This window comes from Elephas maximus, chromosome 12, assembly GCF_024166365.1.
Source record: "Elephas maximus indicus isolate mEleMax1 chromosome 12, mEleMax1 primary haplotype, whole genome shotgun sequence".
Classification (NCBI taxonomy): Eukaryota; Metazoa; Chordata; class Mammalia; order Proboscidea; family Elephantidae; genus Elephas; species Elephas maximus.
In genome coordinates this window covers 268,068-283,570 of record NC_064830.1, presented here as the reverse complement: position 1 = coordinate 283,570, position 15,503 = coordinate 268,068, and the positions used below count along the sequence as shown (strand labels likewise).

At 47.0% G+C, this 15,503-nt stretch overlaps 2 protein-coding genes across 3 annotated transcripts in view; both read left to right on the top strand.

Annotated features, from left to right (window-relative positions):
- Window positions 1–2,245: 2,245 nt before the first annotated feature.
- Window positions 2,246–14,515, top strand: LOC126086963 (uncharacterized). Its single transcript, XM_049903843.1, has 3 exons — window positions 2,246–2,297; window positions 12,584–13,276; window positions 13,403–14,515. The coding sequence occupies exons 1-3, from the start codon at window positions 2,246–2,248 to the stop codon at window positions 14,026–14,028; spliced, it is 1,371 nt and encodes a 456-aa protein (XP_049759800.1). The 3' UTR covers window positions 14,029–14,515.
- Window positions 14,516–14,664: 149 nt separating this feature from the next.
- The window catches only part of AGPAT5 (1-acylglycerol-3-phosphate O-acyltransferase 5), an 89,608-nt gene continuing 88,769 nt past the window's right edge, over window positions 14,665–15,503 (top strand). Inside the window, exons 1-2 of one of the 2 annotated variants that reach the window (XM_049902819.1) lie at window positions 14,665–15,058; window positions 15,100–15,497. In XM_049902819.1, coding sequence (XP_049758776.1) covers window positions 15,279–15,497 — 219 coding nt within the window. In that variant the 5' untranslated portion in view covers window positions 14,665–15,058; window positions 15,100–15,278. Of the gene's footprint in view, window positions 15,498–15,503 lie in introns of both variants that reach the window. The other variant, XM_049902818.1, reaches the window with a different exon arrangement.

The window sequence follows — 15,503 nt, the reverse complement described above, 5'->3', positions numbered from 1 at the left end:
CTGTATGGATAATAACAAATTATGGATAACATTGCAAAGAATGGGAATTCCAGAACACTTAATTGTGCTCATGAGGAATCTGTACATGAATCAAGAGGCAGTCATTCAAACAGAACAAGAGGATAATGCATGGTTTAAAGTCAGGAAAGGTGTGTATCATGGTTGTATCCTTTCACTATACTTATGCTGGGCAAATAATCCAAGAAGCTGGACTCTATGAAGAAGAATAGGGCATCAGGATTGAAGGAAGATTCATTAACAACCTGCGTTATGCAGATGACACAACACTGCTTGCTGAAAGTGAAGAGGACTTGAAGTACTTACTGATGAATATCAAAGACCACAGCCTTCAGTATGGATTACACTTCAACATAAGAAAAACAAGTCCTCACAACTGGACCAATGAGCAACATCATGATAAACAGAGAAAAGACTGAAGTTGTCAAGGATTTCATTTTACTTGGATCCACAATCAACAGCCATGGAAGCAGCAGTCAAGAAATCAAAAGACGCGTTGCATTGGGTAAATCTGCTGCAAAGGACCTCTCTAAAGTGTTGAAAAGCAAAGATGTCGCCTTGAAGACTAAGGTACGCCTGACCCAAGCCATGGTGTTTTCAATTGCCTCATATGCATGTGAAAGCTGGACGATGAATAAGGAAGATTGAAGAAGAACTGACACCTTTGACTGTGGTGTTGGCGAAGAATATTGAATATGCCACGGACTGCCAAAAGAACAAACAAATCTGTCTTGGAAGAAGTACAAGCAGAATGCTCCTTAGAAGCAAGGATGGTGAGACTACATTTCACATATTTGGACGTGTCATCAGGAGGGATCAGTCCTTGGAGAATAACATCATGCTTGGTAAAAAGAGGGTCAACAAAAAAGAAGAACACCCTCAACGAGATAGACTGACACAGCGGGTGCAACAACGGACTCAAGCATAGCAACAACTGTGAGGATGGCGCAGGACAGGGTAGTGTTTGGTTCTGTTGTGCATAGGGCTGCTATGAGTCAGAACGGACTTTACGGCACCAAACAACAATAGTCCCTGTAGAAAGATATCATGTCTGGTAGAGTGTCAACGGAAAAAAGGAGGACCCTAAAGGATGTGGACTGACACAGTGGCTGCAACAATGGGCTCAAACATAGCGATGACTGTGAGGATGGTGCAAGACTGGGCAGTGTTTCACTCTCTTGTACATAGGATCACTATGAATCAGAACCAGCTCGTAGGCACCTAACAGAACAGGGCCTGGCATATAATAAGCACTCAATAATCATTTGTTGAATCAATGACCTAATATCTGAATGAATATCAGCAGGTGGGGGAGAGGAAAAAATATAGGACAACTTCTGGGTTTCTAGCTCGAATGATTGCATTGATAATAGAGCAACGAAATACTCACCTAAAACTGGCTTTAATGACAGAGAATTGTTTGCTCGTATAACTGGAGTGACAGGGTGGGTTTCAGAGGTGATTTGATTTGTCAGCTCAAGGATTTCATCAAAGGCTTGTTGTCTTTCTATTTCTCTGCTCTGCCTTCTGTGTGTCAGCTTCATCGTAAAGCTGACTTTCGGTACCATGGCAAAGTGGCTGTGACATTCCAAGTTTCACACCAACTAAGTCACCATCTAGAACAGGGGGAGGAGTATCTCTTCTGGATACTCCTGTAGTAGAGTGAACACATTTCTTTTCCAGGAGCTCCTACTAATCTCCCCTTGAATCTCAGAAGCTCTAAGGGAGTTTACCCCTAAACAAAATTTTGTCGCAAGAGAGGTGGGATTACATCAGTAACCCTTTACACAGAGCTTTTTTTTTAATGCGAGTTATAGCTATTGATATTTATTGTATTAAATTTAAATTGAGAAAATTTAGAAATATTTACTAATTCCTTAAAAATAAAGCAATAAACATGTTACTTGTTAACATATCATTTTTGTGAAAAATAACTGTATTTTCAAAAACAACAAAAGTTAGTGAGAGTGGCATTGTTTTACTTTTTTTTTTTAAATCTCTTTAATGTCTGGCTGATAGAATATAGCTGGATACTCATATCTGATTCTGCATTCAATCTGTTGCCTTTTTCTTTTTTTAGTTGAGGCACATGATGAAATTTGGGTCTCATATAGATACATAGTTGGAAAAAGGAAGGAGTATTTTAATAGCCTTTCAGATAATGTGGATATTCTTCTTGAACTTCCAGATGTTGACACATTTCATCATACAATATTGAAAAACCACGATGGTTACTATCACCACAGACCTCATCAGAAAAGTCTTTAAGTATCAGGAAGGTAGGGAGCTCATTGGAACAAACATAAATTTTTCAAAATTCTAATTTTTACTTGAAAGCTCAAGCTTTATTGTTTGCAACAAGTATTGTCAGTTGTTTTCCTTGAAGTGACAGAACCATTTCACTCATTTTTGAGAAAATACCTGCCGAATACCCAAATAAGAATAACCAGTTTGTCTAACAAGTAAAAATGATGTTCCAAGAAAAAAGTAGTGAGTTCAGCTCACAACTCAAATTTTTTTCCTTCCAGAAAACTTTTTTTAATCTTTTTTTTAAAATTGTGCTTTAGATGAAGGTTTACAGAGCAAATTAGTTTCTCATTAAAGTAATTAATACACATATTGTTTTGTGACCTTGGTTGCCAATCCCCTGAAGTGTCAACACTCTCTGCTTCTCAGTCCTGGGTTCCCATTTCCATTCGTCCAGCTTTCCTTTCCTCTTCTGCCTTCTCATCCTTGTCCCTGGGCTGGTATGCCCATTTAGTCTTGTATACGTGGTTGTGCTACATGTATTATTGTTTTTTTTATGGGTCTGCCTAATCTTTGGCTGAAGGGTGAACCTCAGGAGTGACTTCAGTACTGATTAAAAGATGTCCAGCGGCCATACTATCAGGGTTCTCCAGTCTCTGTCAGAACAGTAAGTCTGGTCTTTCTTTGTGAGTTCGAATTTTGTTCTACATTTTCCTCCAGCTCTGTCTGGGACCCTCTATTGTGATCCCTGTCAGAGTAGTTAGTGGTGGTAACTGGGCACCATCTAGTTGTGCTGGACTCAGTCTGGTGGAGGCTGTGGTACTTGTGGCCCATTAGTCCTTTGGACTAATCTTTCCCTTGTGTCTTTGGTTTTCTTCATTCTCCCTTGCTCCAGACTGGGTGGGACTAGTGGAGTATCTTGGATGGCCGTACTCAAGCTTTTAAGATCCGAGACACTACGCACCAAAGTAGGATGTAGAACATTTTCTTTATAAACTATGTTATGCCAATTGAGTTATATGTGCCCTCAATCCAGTAATTCAGTCCCTAATGGAAAAACTATTGTATTTCTTTATGCCCATCCCTGGAGCAGCTCGGAGATCAGCAGAACTGTTGGAAGGAGCCTGGAAGCAGAGCACTGCGTTGGTCTCAAAAGGTGGGGCCAGGAGTCCTAGGTTTCAAAGAGTCAGATCTTCACCAACTCAGTTCCAGAGTGTGGGACTGCCATTCAGTTTGGTCAAGAGGGTGAGCCACTGCCTAAAGCTGAGGGAGTGGGGCTGCCATGCCCAAAAGGCAGAAGAATGGGGACTGCCAGAGCCAGGGGGGGTTAGGTTGCCACTCAGATAGACTAGCAGGATGGGGCTGCCCAAAGCCAAGGGAGCACAGTTACCACCCCAGAAGGCTTACAAGGCAGGGCTGAAGCCTAGGGCTGAGAGGCCCCACCCAGAATCCAGAGGGCATGGCCAACACCCAGAGTCTGGAGGGCAGGGCACTTGCCCAGATGGTCCCAAGGAACAGAAGATTATTTTCATGCCTTAAAAGCTAATGTAAATTGTTCTGTGGTGTTTTGGACTTGCTTAGTGCCTGTAATCCCTTCTTTCCCTCCAATTTCTCCCATGTGTAATGGAAATTTTTATCTTATGGTCGTTCCACCATTGTACATTGTAAACAGATAACCTGTAGTCTAGGTTTCACAGGTGCACAGATGAAGAGGAATTCTGCCATACCATGGAACACGTGTGAAGTCTAACCCATGTTTAACTTAGATGATTCAGAAGATGTGATTTTAGACCGGGAGTTGATTTAAGGCTTTTGGGTGTTATGATGGAGGTGAATGAGTTTTGCATGTGAAAAGGACATGAATTTTGCAGGGCAAAAGGGTGGAATGTGATGAATTGTGTCCCCCCAAAATAAGTGTTATAAATCCTAACCTCTATGCATATGGTGGAAACCCTGGTGACATACTGGTTTAAGTGCCACGGCTGCTAACCAAAAGGTTGTCAGTTCGAATCCACCAGGTGCTCCTTGGAAACTATGGGGTAGCTCTACTCTGTCCTATAGGATCACCATGAGTCAGAATCAACTCGAAGTTGGTATGCCTGTGGTTATAATTCCATGTGGGAAGGGGTTTTCTTTGTTATGTTAATGAGGAAGGACTAGTGTCTCGTGAAGATCACCAAGGATCCAAGGAATAGAAGCTGAAGAGACAAGGACCTTTCCCCAGAGCCAACAGAAAAAGAAAGCCTTTCCCTAGAGCCAGCACCCTGAATTTGGACTTCTAGCCTCCTAACCGTGAGAAAATTGTTTGCTAAAGCCATCCATTTGTGGTATTTCTGTTATAGTAGCACTAGGTAACTAAGACAGGCGTGGATATCTGAATGAATATGTTAGTGGTATTAAGAAGGAACAGGGGCAATAGATGCACACATATCCACAATGCATAGACAAACAACTAGAAAGATACACAACTACAACCTCTGGGTAATAAAGCTTTTAGACAAACCAGACCAAGGGGTCCGTGCCCAGTGTGCAAGAAGCCAAACTCTCAGACGCTGGTTTTGGGAGGACGAGAGTTTATTTTGCAGGCTAGCAAGCAGGAGCTCAGAGGTATTGACCTCGGACTGAGTTCGATTTGAGGAAGCATTCACATTTTATAATTATACATATTCATATAGGACTGGACGAAGGTGGTGGGCAGGATCGGGGATTTTTAACTATTCATACTTTCTAATGACTATACATTATGTGGCGGGGCTAAGACTTGGTACAGAAGTGGTCAACGGACTCTTTGTTTTTGAAATGGTCTTGGCTACTGCAGATGACGTATGTCTGGTGATTTTGGTTCCTTGACGTAGTCTTTTCATTCCTTGAGTTCTTTTGCGTTATTGAGCATGCGTGGTGGCCCGGGGTTATCTGTCGGTCATCTTTGTCTGTTCTGTGCGTGTCTGACCATTCTGAGCTGGTTAGACCTGGACCTGTCCAGGGCTCTACAAAGGGCCTGCAAAACAACTTAGAAGTGGGTGACATGATGGGGAGATGACTGGGAGTGGCCTGATAACTGGTAGAGTACTAATTAATTAGGTGTCTTTGGCCTCTAGGGTCACCTAATAACATCATACTGAATATCCAATATTCAAAACAGAGTATTGTTTGAATCTTTTAGAACAAGAATATCTTCTTGTTTTGTTTACATAAATTTTTTTAAAAAGAAAGGGAATTTTTAATGACCAAGGAGATGTTGAGTATTGACTACAATTTTAAGAAGTTGTCAGTGAATAGAAGGTATTCTAATTAAAGATCTTTCCATTCTTTTACACTGAGACAAGTTTCCTTTGCTTAGGAGGGTATTACATTCAGATCAGCGCCTTCACTACCACTTAAAACAGTCAATTTACAATACAACTGATTAGGTTACAGCTTTCTTTAATTACTTCCCAAGCCTGCGTTCATGTAGATTGGATTTGTGTCCCCCAAGTCCTTCAGCAAAACATCAAGCTCTCCTAGTATTCAGGCTGCCCCTTTCTGTAGTTTGTAGATGAAAACAGTAAGTTATTCAAGTCTGCTTTGTCAGATTGCCCTGTGGACATTCTAAGATCTCTTGAGAATCAATACCTTATGATGATTTTTGGCCTTAATAACATCCCAAGTAAAATCTCCACCTCAAGAATGTAAAAACACTATCCTATATATTTTGTAGTATTATTTGTTTTTAGTTTTTTAAATTTATATTGTGTAAATCCCATCTACCATTTATTTTCATGTAGATTGTGATGTTTTTATGTAACTTTTTTTCACAAATACATATACAGTTGTACTAACACCAGTTTTTGACTAATTCATTCTTTTCCCTCTGATTTTAAATACCACTTTCATAACTCACAATACACAATACATATATACTCTTAGTTATCTAGTGCTGCTATAACAGAAATACCACAAGTGGATAGCTTTAACAAACAGAAGTTTATTCTCTCATAATTTAGGAGGCTGGAAGTCCGAATTCAGAGCACCAGCTACAGGGGAAGTCTTTTCCTCTCTGTCAGTTCTGGGGGAAGGTCCCTGTCATCAATCTTCCCATCATCTAGGAGCTTCTCAGTGCAGGGACCCCGGGTCCATAAGAGGTGCTCTGCTCCTGGCACTACTTTCTTGGTGGCATGAGGTCCCCTCCTCTCTGCTTGCTTTTCTCTTTTGTCTCAAAAGATATTGACTCAAGATACAACCTAACCCTGTAGATTTCATCCTACCTCATTAACTGCCTTTAATCTTGCCTCATTACAGCATAGAGGTATGGTTTACCACACATAGAAAAACTACATCATATCACAGAACGGTGGCCCATCACACAATACTGGAAATCATGGCCTAGTCAAGTTGACGCACATTTCTGAGGGGACACAATTCAATCCAAAATATACACAGTACGTGGGTTTCTGCCTTATTCTGCTCCATTGATCCATCTATTTCTGAATTAGTAAAATACTAATTATTATAGATTTACAGTATGTTTTCACACCTTCTAGAAAAAGCCCTCAGTGTCTTAGTTTTTTATTGCTGCTGTAGTAAGTTACCAAAATGTATTATCTTACATTTCTGAAGGTGAGAAGTCTGAAGTGCATCTTACTGGGCTAAAGTTAAGCTATCAACAGAGCTGTGTTCCTTCTGGAGGTACTTAGGGAGAATTTGTTTCTTTGTCTTTTGCAGTTCCTAGAAGCTGCCCATTGCTTGATTCGTGGACCTCCTCTTCCATCCCCAAAGCTAGCAACACTGAGTGGAGTCCCTCTCACACCATTATGACCTATTCTTCTGCTTCCACTTTTAGGGACCCTTGTGACTACACTGGGCCTACCCAGATAATCTGTTTTAAGGTCAGCTGATTATCAACCTTAATCCCATCGGCCACTTTTCCCTGTTATGTAATGTAACATATTCACAGGTTCCAGGGATTAGGACATAGATATCTTTGTGGGGCTATTATTCTGCCTACTCCATTCAGTATTCTTTCTTTTCAACAATTCCTTGACTTATTTTCCTACATGGATTTTAGAATGCACTTGTTAAGGTCCTACTACACTCTATTCTCCTCTGTACCCGCCCCACCACCAAAAAAAAAAAAAAACCTAGATATTTACTCAAAATGCCCAGAGAGAGAGAAAGCCTTCCCCCTGGATCCAACACCCTGAATTTGGACTTGTAACCTACTAGACTGTGAGAATAAATTTCTCTTTGTTACAGCCATCCACTTGTGGTATCTCTGTTATGGCAGCACTAGATGAATAAGACACCTGGCTTATAACACTCTGCCATTACCTGGTTCTTGCCAACCTTTCCTGATTGAACCCCCATCATCCTTGTCTCCTCCCCTTGCCCCACTTACTTTCTCTACCAGTGTCTTAGTCATTTAGTGCTGCTGTAACAGAAATACTAGCTGATGGCTTTAACGAAGAAAAACTTATTACCTCACAGTAAAGGAGGCTAAAAGTCCAAATTCAGGGCATCAGCTCCAGGGGAAGCCTTTCTCTGTTGGCTCTGGAGGAAGGTCCTTGTCATCAATATTCCCCTGGTCGAGGAGCTTCTCAGGCTCAGGGACCCAGGGTCCAAAGGATGCGCTCTCTTCCTGATGCTACTTTCCTGGTGGTATGAGGTCCTCAACTCTCTGCTTGCTTCTCTTTTATCTCATGTAAGCTAAAAGGAGGTGCAGACCACACCTCAGGGAAACTCCCTTTGCATTGGAGCTGGGATGTGAACTTAGTAGGGTGTTACAATCCCACCTTAATCCTCTTTAACATAAAATTACAATCACAAAACGGAAGACAACCACACAATACTGGGAATCATGGCCTAACCAAGTTGACACATATTTTGAGGGGACACAATTCAGTCCATGATAACCATTAATCCTCAAATTGGGGTAAGGGGACCCCTGAGAATGTAATGATTTGCCAGTGGACAGAAGGCCATGAACAGTGTGAAGGGACTCCATTTTCAGATCCTCAACTGTCCTAAAACTGGTCTGCCTGACGGAGAGTCCCTGACTCCAGAGCCACCTTGCAGTGCACAGTATTCCCATTTTCCCTTTACTCACCCCAAATCTTACCACAGTGCATTGCCCTGAGATGCAAAGGTATAAAACTCTTTCAGACATCAATGGATAACTTGACAATTTCTTTTTATTAAGGCTCCATAAACAACCACCCTCAACTTCATCTCATTAAGAGATCATTTTCAATATGCTTTTATTAAAATACTTACCGAATTTTGTGACATTGATTAAATTGTGTACTGATAACAACAGTAATAATTCAGTCCAGAAAAAAAATTTTAACTCTTACATCACTGATTATATTGTCTCATCAATAAGACTCTGAAACACAAAAATATATTACATTAAAATTCTGTAGTAGAAGCAGAATGAAAATACGTTTTCAAAGAAAAAAAGAAAGGATCAATGTAAAATTTTTAGATACAGACTTAAAAATGTGTGAGGGGAATACACAGCTTTCTTTTAGGGAGCATCTAAGCCCCTGTCCCCCAATTGTGCATAAATGACATTACTCCAGATTGGTCTTTTCAATGCCTCGAGTACACTGTGTTCTCTTGGTTTCAGGCCTTCGAATATGCTATTCTCACTTAAAAAGTTCATCCTTTTCCTCCTTATCTCTGACTAGCTAACCCCACCCTCAAATGCATCTTAAATATCACTTTACTTGAGAAGACTTCTTTGTCCCAGTCTAGATTAGGTCTCCGTGACATGTGGCCTCACAGTACCGTGATACATGTTCTCATTGTACCCACGAGGGATGCTCTGTCGGGGGCAGCGGCGGTTCAGCGATGGAATCCTTGTCTTCCGTGTGGGAGATCCAGTTCTATTCCTGGCCGACACACCTCAGGCACAGCCACCACGTGTCTGTCAGTGGAGGCTTGAGTGTTGCTTTGACACTAAATGGGTTTCACCAGAGCTTCCGGACTAAGACAGACTAGGAAAAAAGGCCTGGTGATCTACTTCCAAATAATCGGCCAATGAAAACCCTATGGATTCACAACAGTCTGATCCTGGTGTGCATGAGGTTTCTACGGGTCAGGGGCTGACTCCGCTCAATGGCAGCTAACAACGACAGTACTGTGAAATTTCCCCCTTTCATAAAGCATACCCCACATGTTGCTCCTTGCGATATGTATACACCATGAAGTCAAACAGAATCGATCTTTTCACTATTTTATACCAGTGACCAGCACAGTGCATGAAAGCTAGGTCAGCTGTGCTCTTTAAAAAGAACCATTTCAGTAGAGTGATGGAAAAGGAAGTCAGATTGCTGGGGTTTAACAAACGTATCAGGTAAGGAAACAGAGGCAGAGAGTGTAGGCTGATTAAAGCTTAAGAAGTTTGAATGAAAAGAGAGTAAAACAGAAAAACAGAGCAGGGTAGTGGCAGTAAGGGAGGGAGAATCTGTGACTGTTAACAGAAGAGGAGAGTGAAGAGTACAGGTAACGACTGAGGAAGGGCTGGGTTTGGAGCTAAACAGGGCATGCGTCTCCATGCCAAAACATTGCATAAAAGTTTACAACTGTTGACTAATAGTAATATAGAAATGAGTGCTGTTGGTAGCTGCTGTCAAGTCGACACAACGGAACAAAACACGGCCTGTTCCTGCATCATCCTCACAATTGCCAGTGCAGTGAGCCTGAGGAAAAATGGGCTCGTATAGGGCTGTAGCTCTCCGTAATTCCTTGACATTATTCAGTGATGAGATCGCAAGCTTTTATTTACTTACACAGTGGTTAGGATGAATATGAATTGGGCAAGATTCATTACAGAGTTAGTCTCCCTCAGACCCCCTGCCCCAGGTTGAGCTGACACAGGCAATCTCTTCTTCACATGTATACAAACATGCTGTCAGTGAAAGACAATGGGATAAAGAGATCCAGGGGTTTCACACCTTGGAGTGCACGGGAAAAGGGAATGTGGGAAGAGGAAGGAGGCTTTGCTTTGTTCAGCTGCACCTGGCCTGACCATCCTGTGTCTTTGTTCAAACAGCAGAGCAATCCTGCGACCATGCATGCATGACCAGAAAGAGACTCCCTCTCCTCTAGTTACCAGACTGATTTTAGTACCCTGGAGAAACTACCTCCCCTGGGGTGCATCTTTAGTATAATTAGTCACAGAAGTGAATCTCATGCTGAGAAAGCAGCTGACTTCCTCCAACAGCATGTTCATCATGAAGGTTAATGTGCCAATCCATCTCACCGAGGGTCTTCCACAACTTCACGGACCCTCTACTTTACCGAACGTGGTATCCTCCTCTAAGAGTTGATTCCTTCTGATGGCTTCTCTAAAGCAAGGCAGACACTGTTCTTTTGTAATCCATAAGATTTCCACTGGCTAATTTTTAGAAGTACACTGCCAGGCCTTTCTTCCTAGTCTTAGTATGGAAGCTCTGCTGAAACTGTCCACCATGGCATAGCTTGTAGCAACATACTAGCTACCACACTATGACAAACTGACAGGCGGGTGGTGGAGAAATGAGTGCCTGATGGTCATTCATAGAAAGCAACGTCAACACATACTGCACGTATTTCTTGACTTTTTACTTATAGATTTTAATGTGAACACTAAACCTGCTTTATCTCTTTACACATTTTTCTAATTGTAGGAATGTCTGGTCTCAATTAGTTGGAAAAAAGAAGCATAATTGGTTTTGATTTAGTTAAAGGAACTATGAGCGGTTTTGGCTATGCACAGTATCCATACGTATGACTTCTTCTCACAGTACAAGGCAGTATTTCCATAGAAAGAGAAGGGGGATCCTGTTTAAGGTCTTTCTGCTATGTACTGGTTCCTCAGCAGCACTCAAATACCTGAGTGAACTACATTCATCTGTTTTGGTCCCCAGTGGACACTGTTACGGATTGAACTGTGCCCCTAAAAACATATGCTGAAGTTCTAACCTCTATGCCTGCAGACGTGATCCTGTTTGGATATAATTTTATTTTGCTATGTTAAATAGTCATACCAGTGGGATGGGTCTTACACCTAATCTTTTCTGAGTGGGGTTTTATAAAGTGGAGTACTGGCACAGGGTGACACACACACACGGGAAGACAGATGCCATGCAATCCATAAGCAGCCAAGAAACTCCTGGGACTACAAAATGCCTGAGTCAGCAAAAAAGAGGAAGACCCTCCAAGAGATGGATTGACCCAGTGGCTGCAACAATGGGCTCAAACAGCAATGACTGTGAGGATGGCACAGGACAGGGCAGTGTTTTGTTGTGTTGTACACAGGGTTGCTATGAGTTAAAACCAACTCAGGAGCACCTAACGACAACAACACAGAAGCTGAAAGAGACAGGGATCTTTCCCTAGGGCCCAGAGAGAAAGTGAGAGGGAAGAGAAGAGGAAGGGAGGAAAAGTGAGAGATTAGCGCTGCTCACACCCTGAAACCAGGCAGGCGGCATCCAACGCTATGAGGTACTCAACTGCTGCTTTTAAAAGCCATCCTCTTGTGGTATTTTTTGTTACAGTAGTATCTGGTGAATAAGACAGGTACCCTGTACCAATCATGTCACGTGATGTTAACTACAAATAGCAGATGATCAAAGAAAGTAGCAACCACTGCAGCCCTGATTTGGCTTTTCCACTAAAAGGCCTTCCTACCTAAAGCTACTCAGCAGGCTTCCACTAAGATGATTTTTTTTTTTTCTTAAATCAAAAGCATTAGGCATTCTTTTAAAGTGCAGCTATCCTCGGGAAGGGTTATATATTAAAACATTTCTTTATTGCAGCCAGAGGATGGTCAAAAGATCCAGAAGGCCTAAAGTTTGAATCTGTTTTTTTTTTTGTTTGGTTGTTTTGTTTTAATCAATAAAACAACTGCCTTGCCTTACTTTTTGTGAAGGTCACAAAAGTATGTAAGTACTTTTAAGTATTATACATGCGCACACAAGTACTTTAAATACTTTAAAATAATAAGGCTCTTTACCAAAAATGAGAAGCAAGTCAATTAGCAAGGCCCTGAGGGAAGTGAAGCAAGAGTGAATTTTAAAAAGGTCAAATAAAATAAAAAGCATGGAAAGAACCTTTTAACAAGCTGCTAAACTTTGCATAAACATGTAATTATGATCATTAATGTGGTGGAAGACAGTGAAGGTTAAACAGGAGGGTGCAGAGCTGACAGTACCATGTGCTTGCTGGGATATGAGGACAGAGGAAGGCTGAGGGCTGTGGGGTGGCCCTGAAGGGGAAGCGACCCCTTTACAAGGAGGACAAAGGAGGGCCGAGGGCTGTGGGGTGGCTCTGAAGGGGAAGCGACCCCTTTACATAGGAGGACAGAGGAGGGCCGAGGGCTGTGGGGTGGCCCTGAAGGGGAAGCGACCCCTTTACATAGGAGGACAGAGGAGGGCCGAGGGCTGTGGGGTGGCCCTGAAGGGGAAGCGACCCCTTTACATAGGAGGACAGAGGAAGGCCGAGGGCTGTGGGGTGGCCCTGAAGGGGAAGCGACCCCTTTACATAGGAGGACAGAGGAGGGCCGAGGGCTGTGGGGTGGCCCTGAAGGGGAAGCGACCCCGTTACATAGGAGGACAGAGGAGGGCCAAGGGCTGTGGGGTGGCCCTGAAGGGGAAGCGACCCCGTTACATAGGAGGACAGAGGAGGGCAGAGGGCTGTGGGGTGGCCCTGAAGGGGAACCGACCCGTTTACATAGGAGGACAGAGGAGGGCAGAGGGCTGTGGGGTGGCCCTGAAGGGGAACCGACCCGTTTACATAGGTGGACAGAGGAGGGCCGAGGGCTGTGGGGTGGCCCTGAAAGGGAACCAACCCGTTTACATAGGTGGACAGAGGAGGGCCGAGGGCTGTGGGGTGGCCCTGAAGGGGAACCGACCCGTTTACATAGGTGGACAGAGGAGGGCCGAGGGCTGTGGGGTGGCCCTGAAAGGGAACCGACCCATTTACATAGGTGGACAGAGGAGGGCCGAGGGCTGTGGGGTGGCCCTGAAGGGGAACCGACCCGTTTACATAGGTGGACAGAGGAGGGCCGAGGGCTGTGGTGTGGCCCTGCAGGGGAGGCGACCCGTTTACATAGGAGGACAGAGGAGGGCAGAGGGCTGTGGCGTGGCCCTGAAGGGGAACTGACCCGTTTACATAGGTGGACAGAGGAGGGCCGAGGGCTGTGGCGTGGCCCTGAAGGGGAGGCGACCCGTTTACATAGGAGGACAGAGGAGGGCCGAGGGCTGTGGGGTGGCCCTGAAGGGGAACCGACCCGTTTACATAGGAGGACAGAGGAGGGCCGAGGGCTGTGGGGTGGCCCTGAAGGGGAACCGACCCGTTTACATAGGTGGACAGAGGAGGGCCGAGGGCTGTGGCGTGGCCCTGAAAGGGAACCAACCCGTTTACATAGGTGGACAGAGGAGGGCCGAGGGCTGTGGGGTGGCCCTGAAGGGGAACCGACCCGTTTACATAGGTGGACAGAGGAGGGCCGAGGGCTGTGGGGTGGCCCTGAAGGGGAACCGACCCGTTTACATAGGTGGACAGAGGAGGGCCGAGGGCTGTGGGGTGGCCCTGAAGGGGAACCGACCCGTTTACATAGGTGGACAGAGGAGGGCCGAGGGCTGTGGGGTGGCCCTGAAGGGGAACCGACCCGTTTACATAGGTGGACAGAGGAGGGCCGAGGGCTGTGGGGTGGCCCTGAAGGGGAACCGACCCGTTTACATAGGTGGACAGAGGAGGGCCGAGGGCTGTGGCGTGGCCCTGAAGGGGAGGCGACCCCTTTAGAGCAGGCCTCCGTGGAAACCCTGGTGGTGTCCAGCTCGGCTGCTAACCACGAGGCGGGGACTGGAGGCTCTCTGGGGCAGTGCTGCCCTGTCTGTAGGGCGCCAGGAGCGGCACTGACTCGACGGCAGCGGGTTGGCTTTGGTTTTCAGTCTCGGTCGCTGGTCCGAGGGCCGAAGCGCCGCCGCTCTGCGTGCCGGGACCTCTACTCACCGGGCCCGCCGTGAGCGCGGATCGTGTCCCGCTGGCCTTCCCACAGCGACTCGGCCAGCCTTCCCTGAACGCGCCGGACCTCCGGCTGCAGATGCCGACGCCCGCCGCGCCCACGCCTCCCGCACAGGCGCCCCCGAAGGCCTGGATTTCAGGGCGCACCCCGAGCCCAGGCGCCCACAGGACGTGCAAGGCCGAGGTGGGGCGTCCCAGGCTCCGGGGGGCCTCCCCCAGCCGTGCTCACAGCGCCACTAGACGGCGGGCGACTCCCCAGGGCCCCCTCCTCCCGCCCGCACCCACCTTCACCCGCCCCGCCGCCGCCACCCCCCATCCCCAGCCCCCACCCCCCGTCCGAGCCGAGCCGAGCCGAGCCGAGCCGAGCCGAGCCGAGCCGAGCCGAGCCGAGCCGAGCCGAGCCGAGCCGTCACGCATGCGCAGTGGCCGCGCCGCGCCGCCGGGGAGTCAGCCGCACGTCCACGGGCCGGCGCTCAGCCAATCAGGAGGCGCCTTATTGCCCGGAGCCCCGCCCCGGCAGGCAGATACGGTGAAAGGCGAGGATCATGGGGTGTAACGACTCCTGAGCTTCCCGGCGCCGGGCAGGGCCGCGACGTCCCAACCCCCGGGCCGCGAGCAGCTCGCCGAGCCCGCCGGCGCCTCCTCCTCGCTGGCCTGGGTCGGGCGCGGCGGAGTCCGGGGCCGCACCGCCCGTCGCCGGGGCCCGGTCACCCGCCTGTCTGCCCGCCCGTGCGGCTGGGGGCGGAGGCGGCAGGTTCGCGTCTCAGGTGGCGGCGGCCGGCGGTGAGGCGGCAGGTTCGCGTCTCAGGTGGCGGCGGCCGGCGGTGAGGCGGCAGGTTCGCGTCTCAGGTGGCGGCGGTGAGGCGGAGGGCGGCCCGCGGCGTTGAGGCAGCGGCGAGGCGGCGGCGCTGAGGCGGCAGGTTCGCGTCTCAGGTGGCGGCGGCGGTGTCGGTCCCGCGCTCGAAGATCGGCCGCCGCCGGCTGGGGCTGAGCCGGGCAGTGAGGAGTCACCGAGCAGCGGGAGGAAGATGCTGCTGTCCCTGGTGCTCCACACGTACTCCATGCGCTACGTGCTGCCGGCCGCCGTGCTCCTGGGCGCCGCGCCCCCGTATATCCTGGCCTGGGGGGCCTGGAGGCTGCTCTCCTGCTTCCTGCCCGCCCGCCTCTACCAGGCGGTGGACGACCGGCTCTACGTCACCTACCAGAGCATGGTGCTCTTCTTCTTTGAGAACTACACCGGGGTGCAGGTGAGG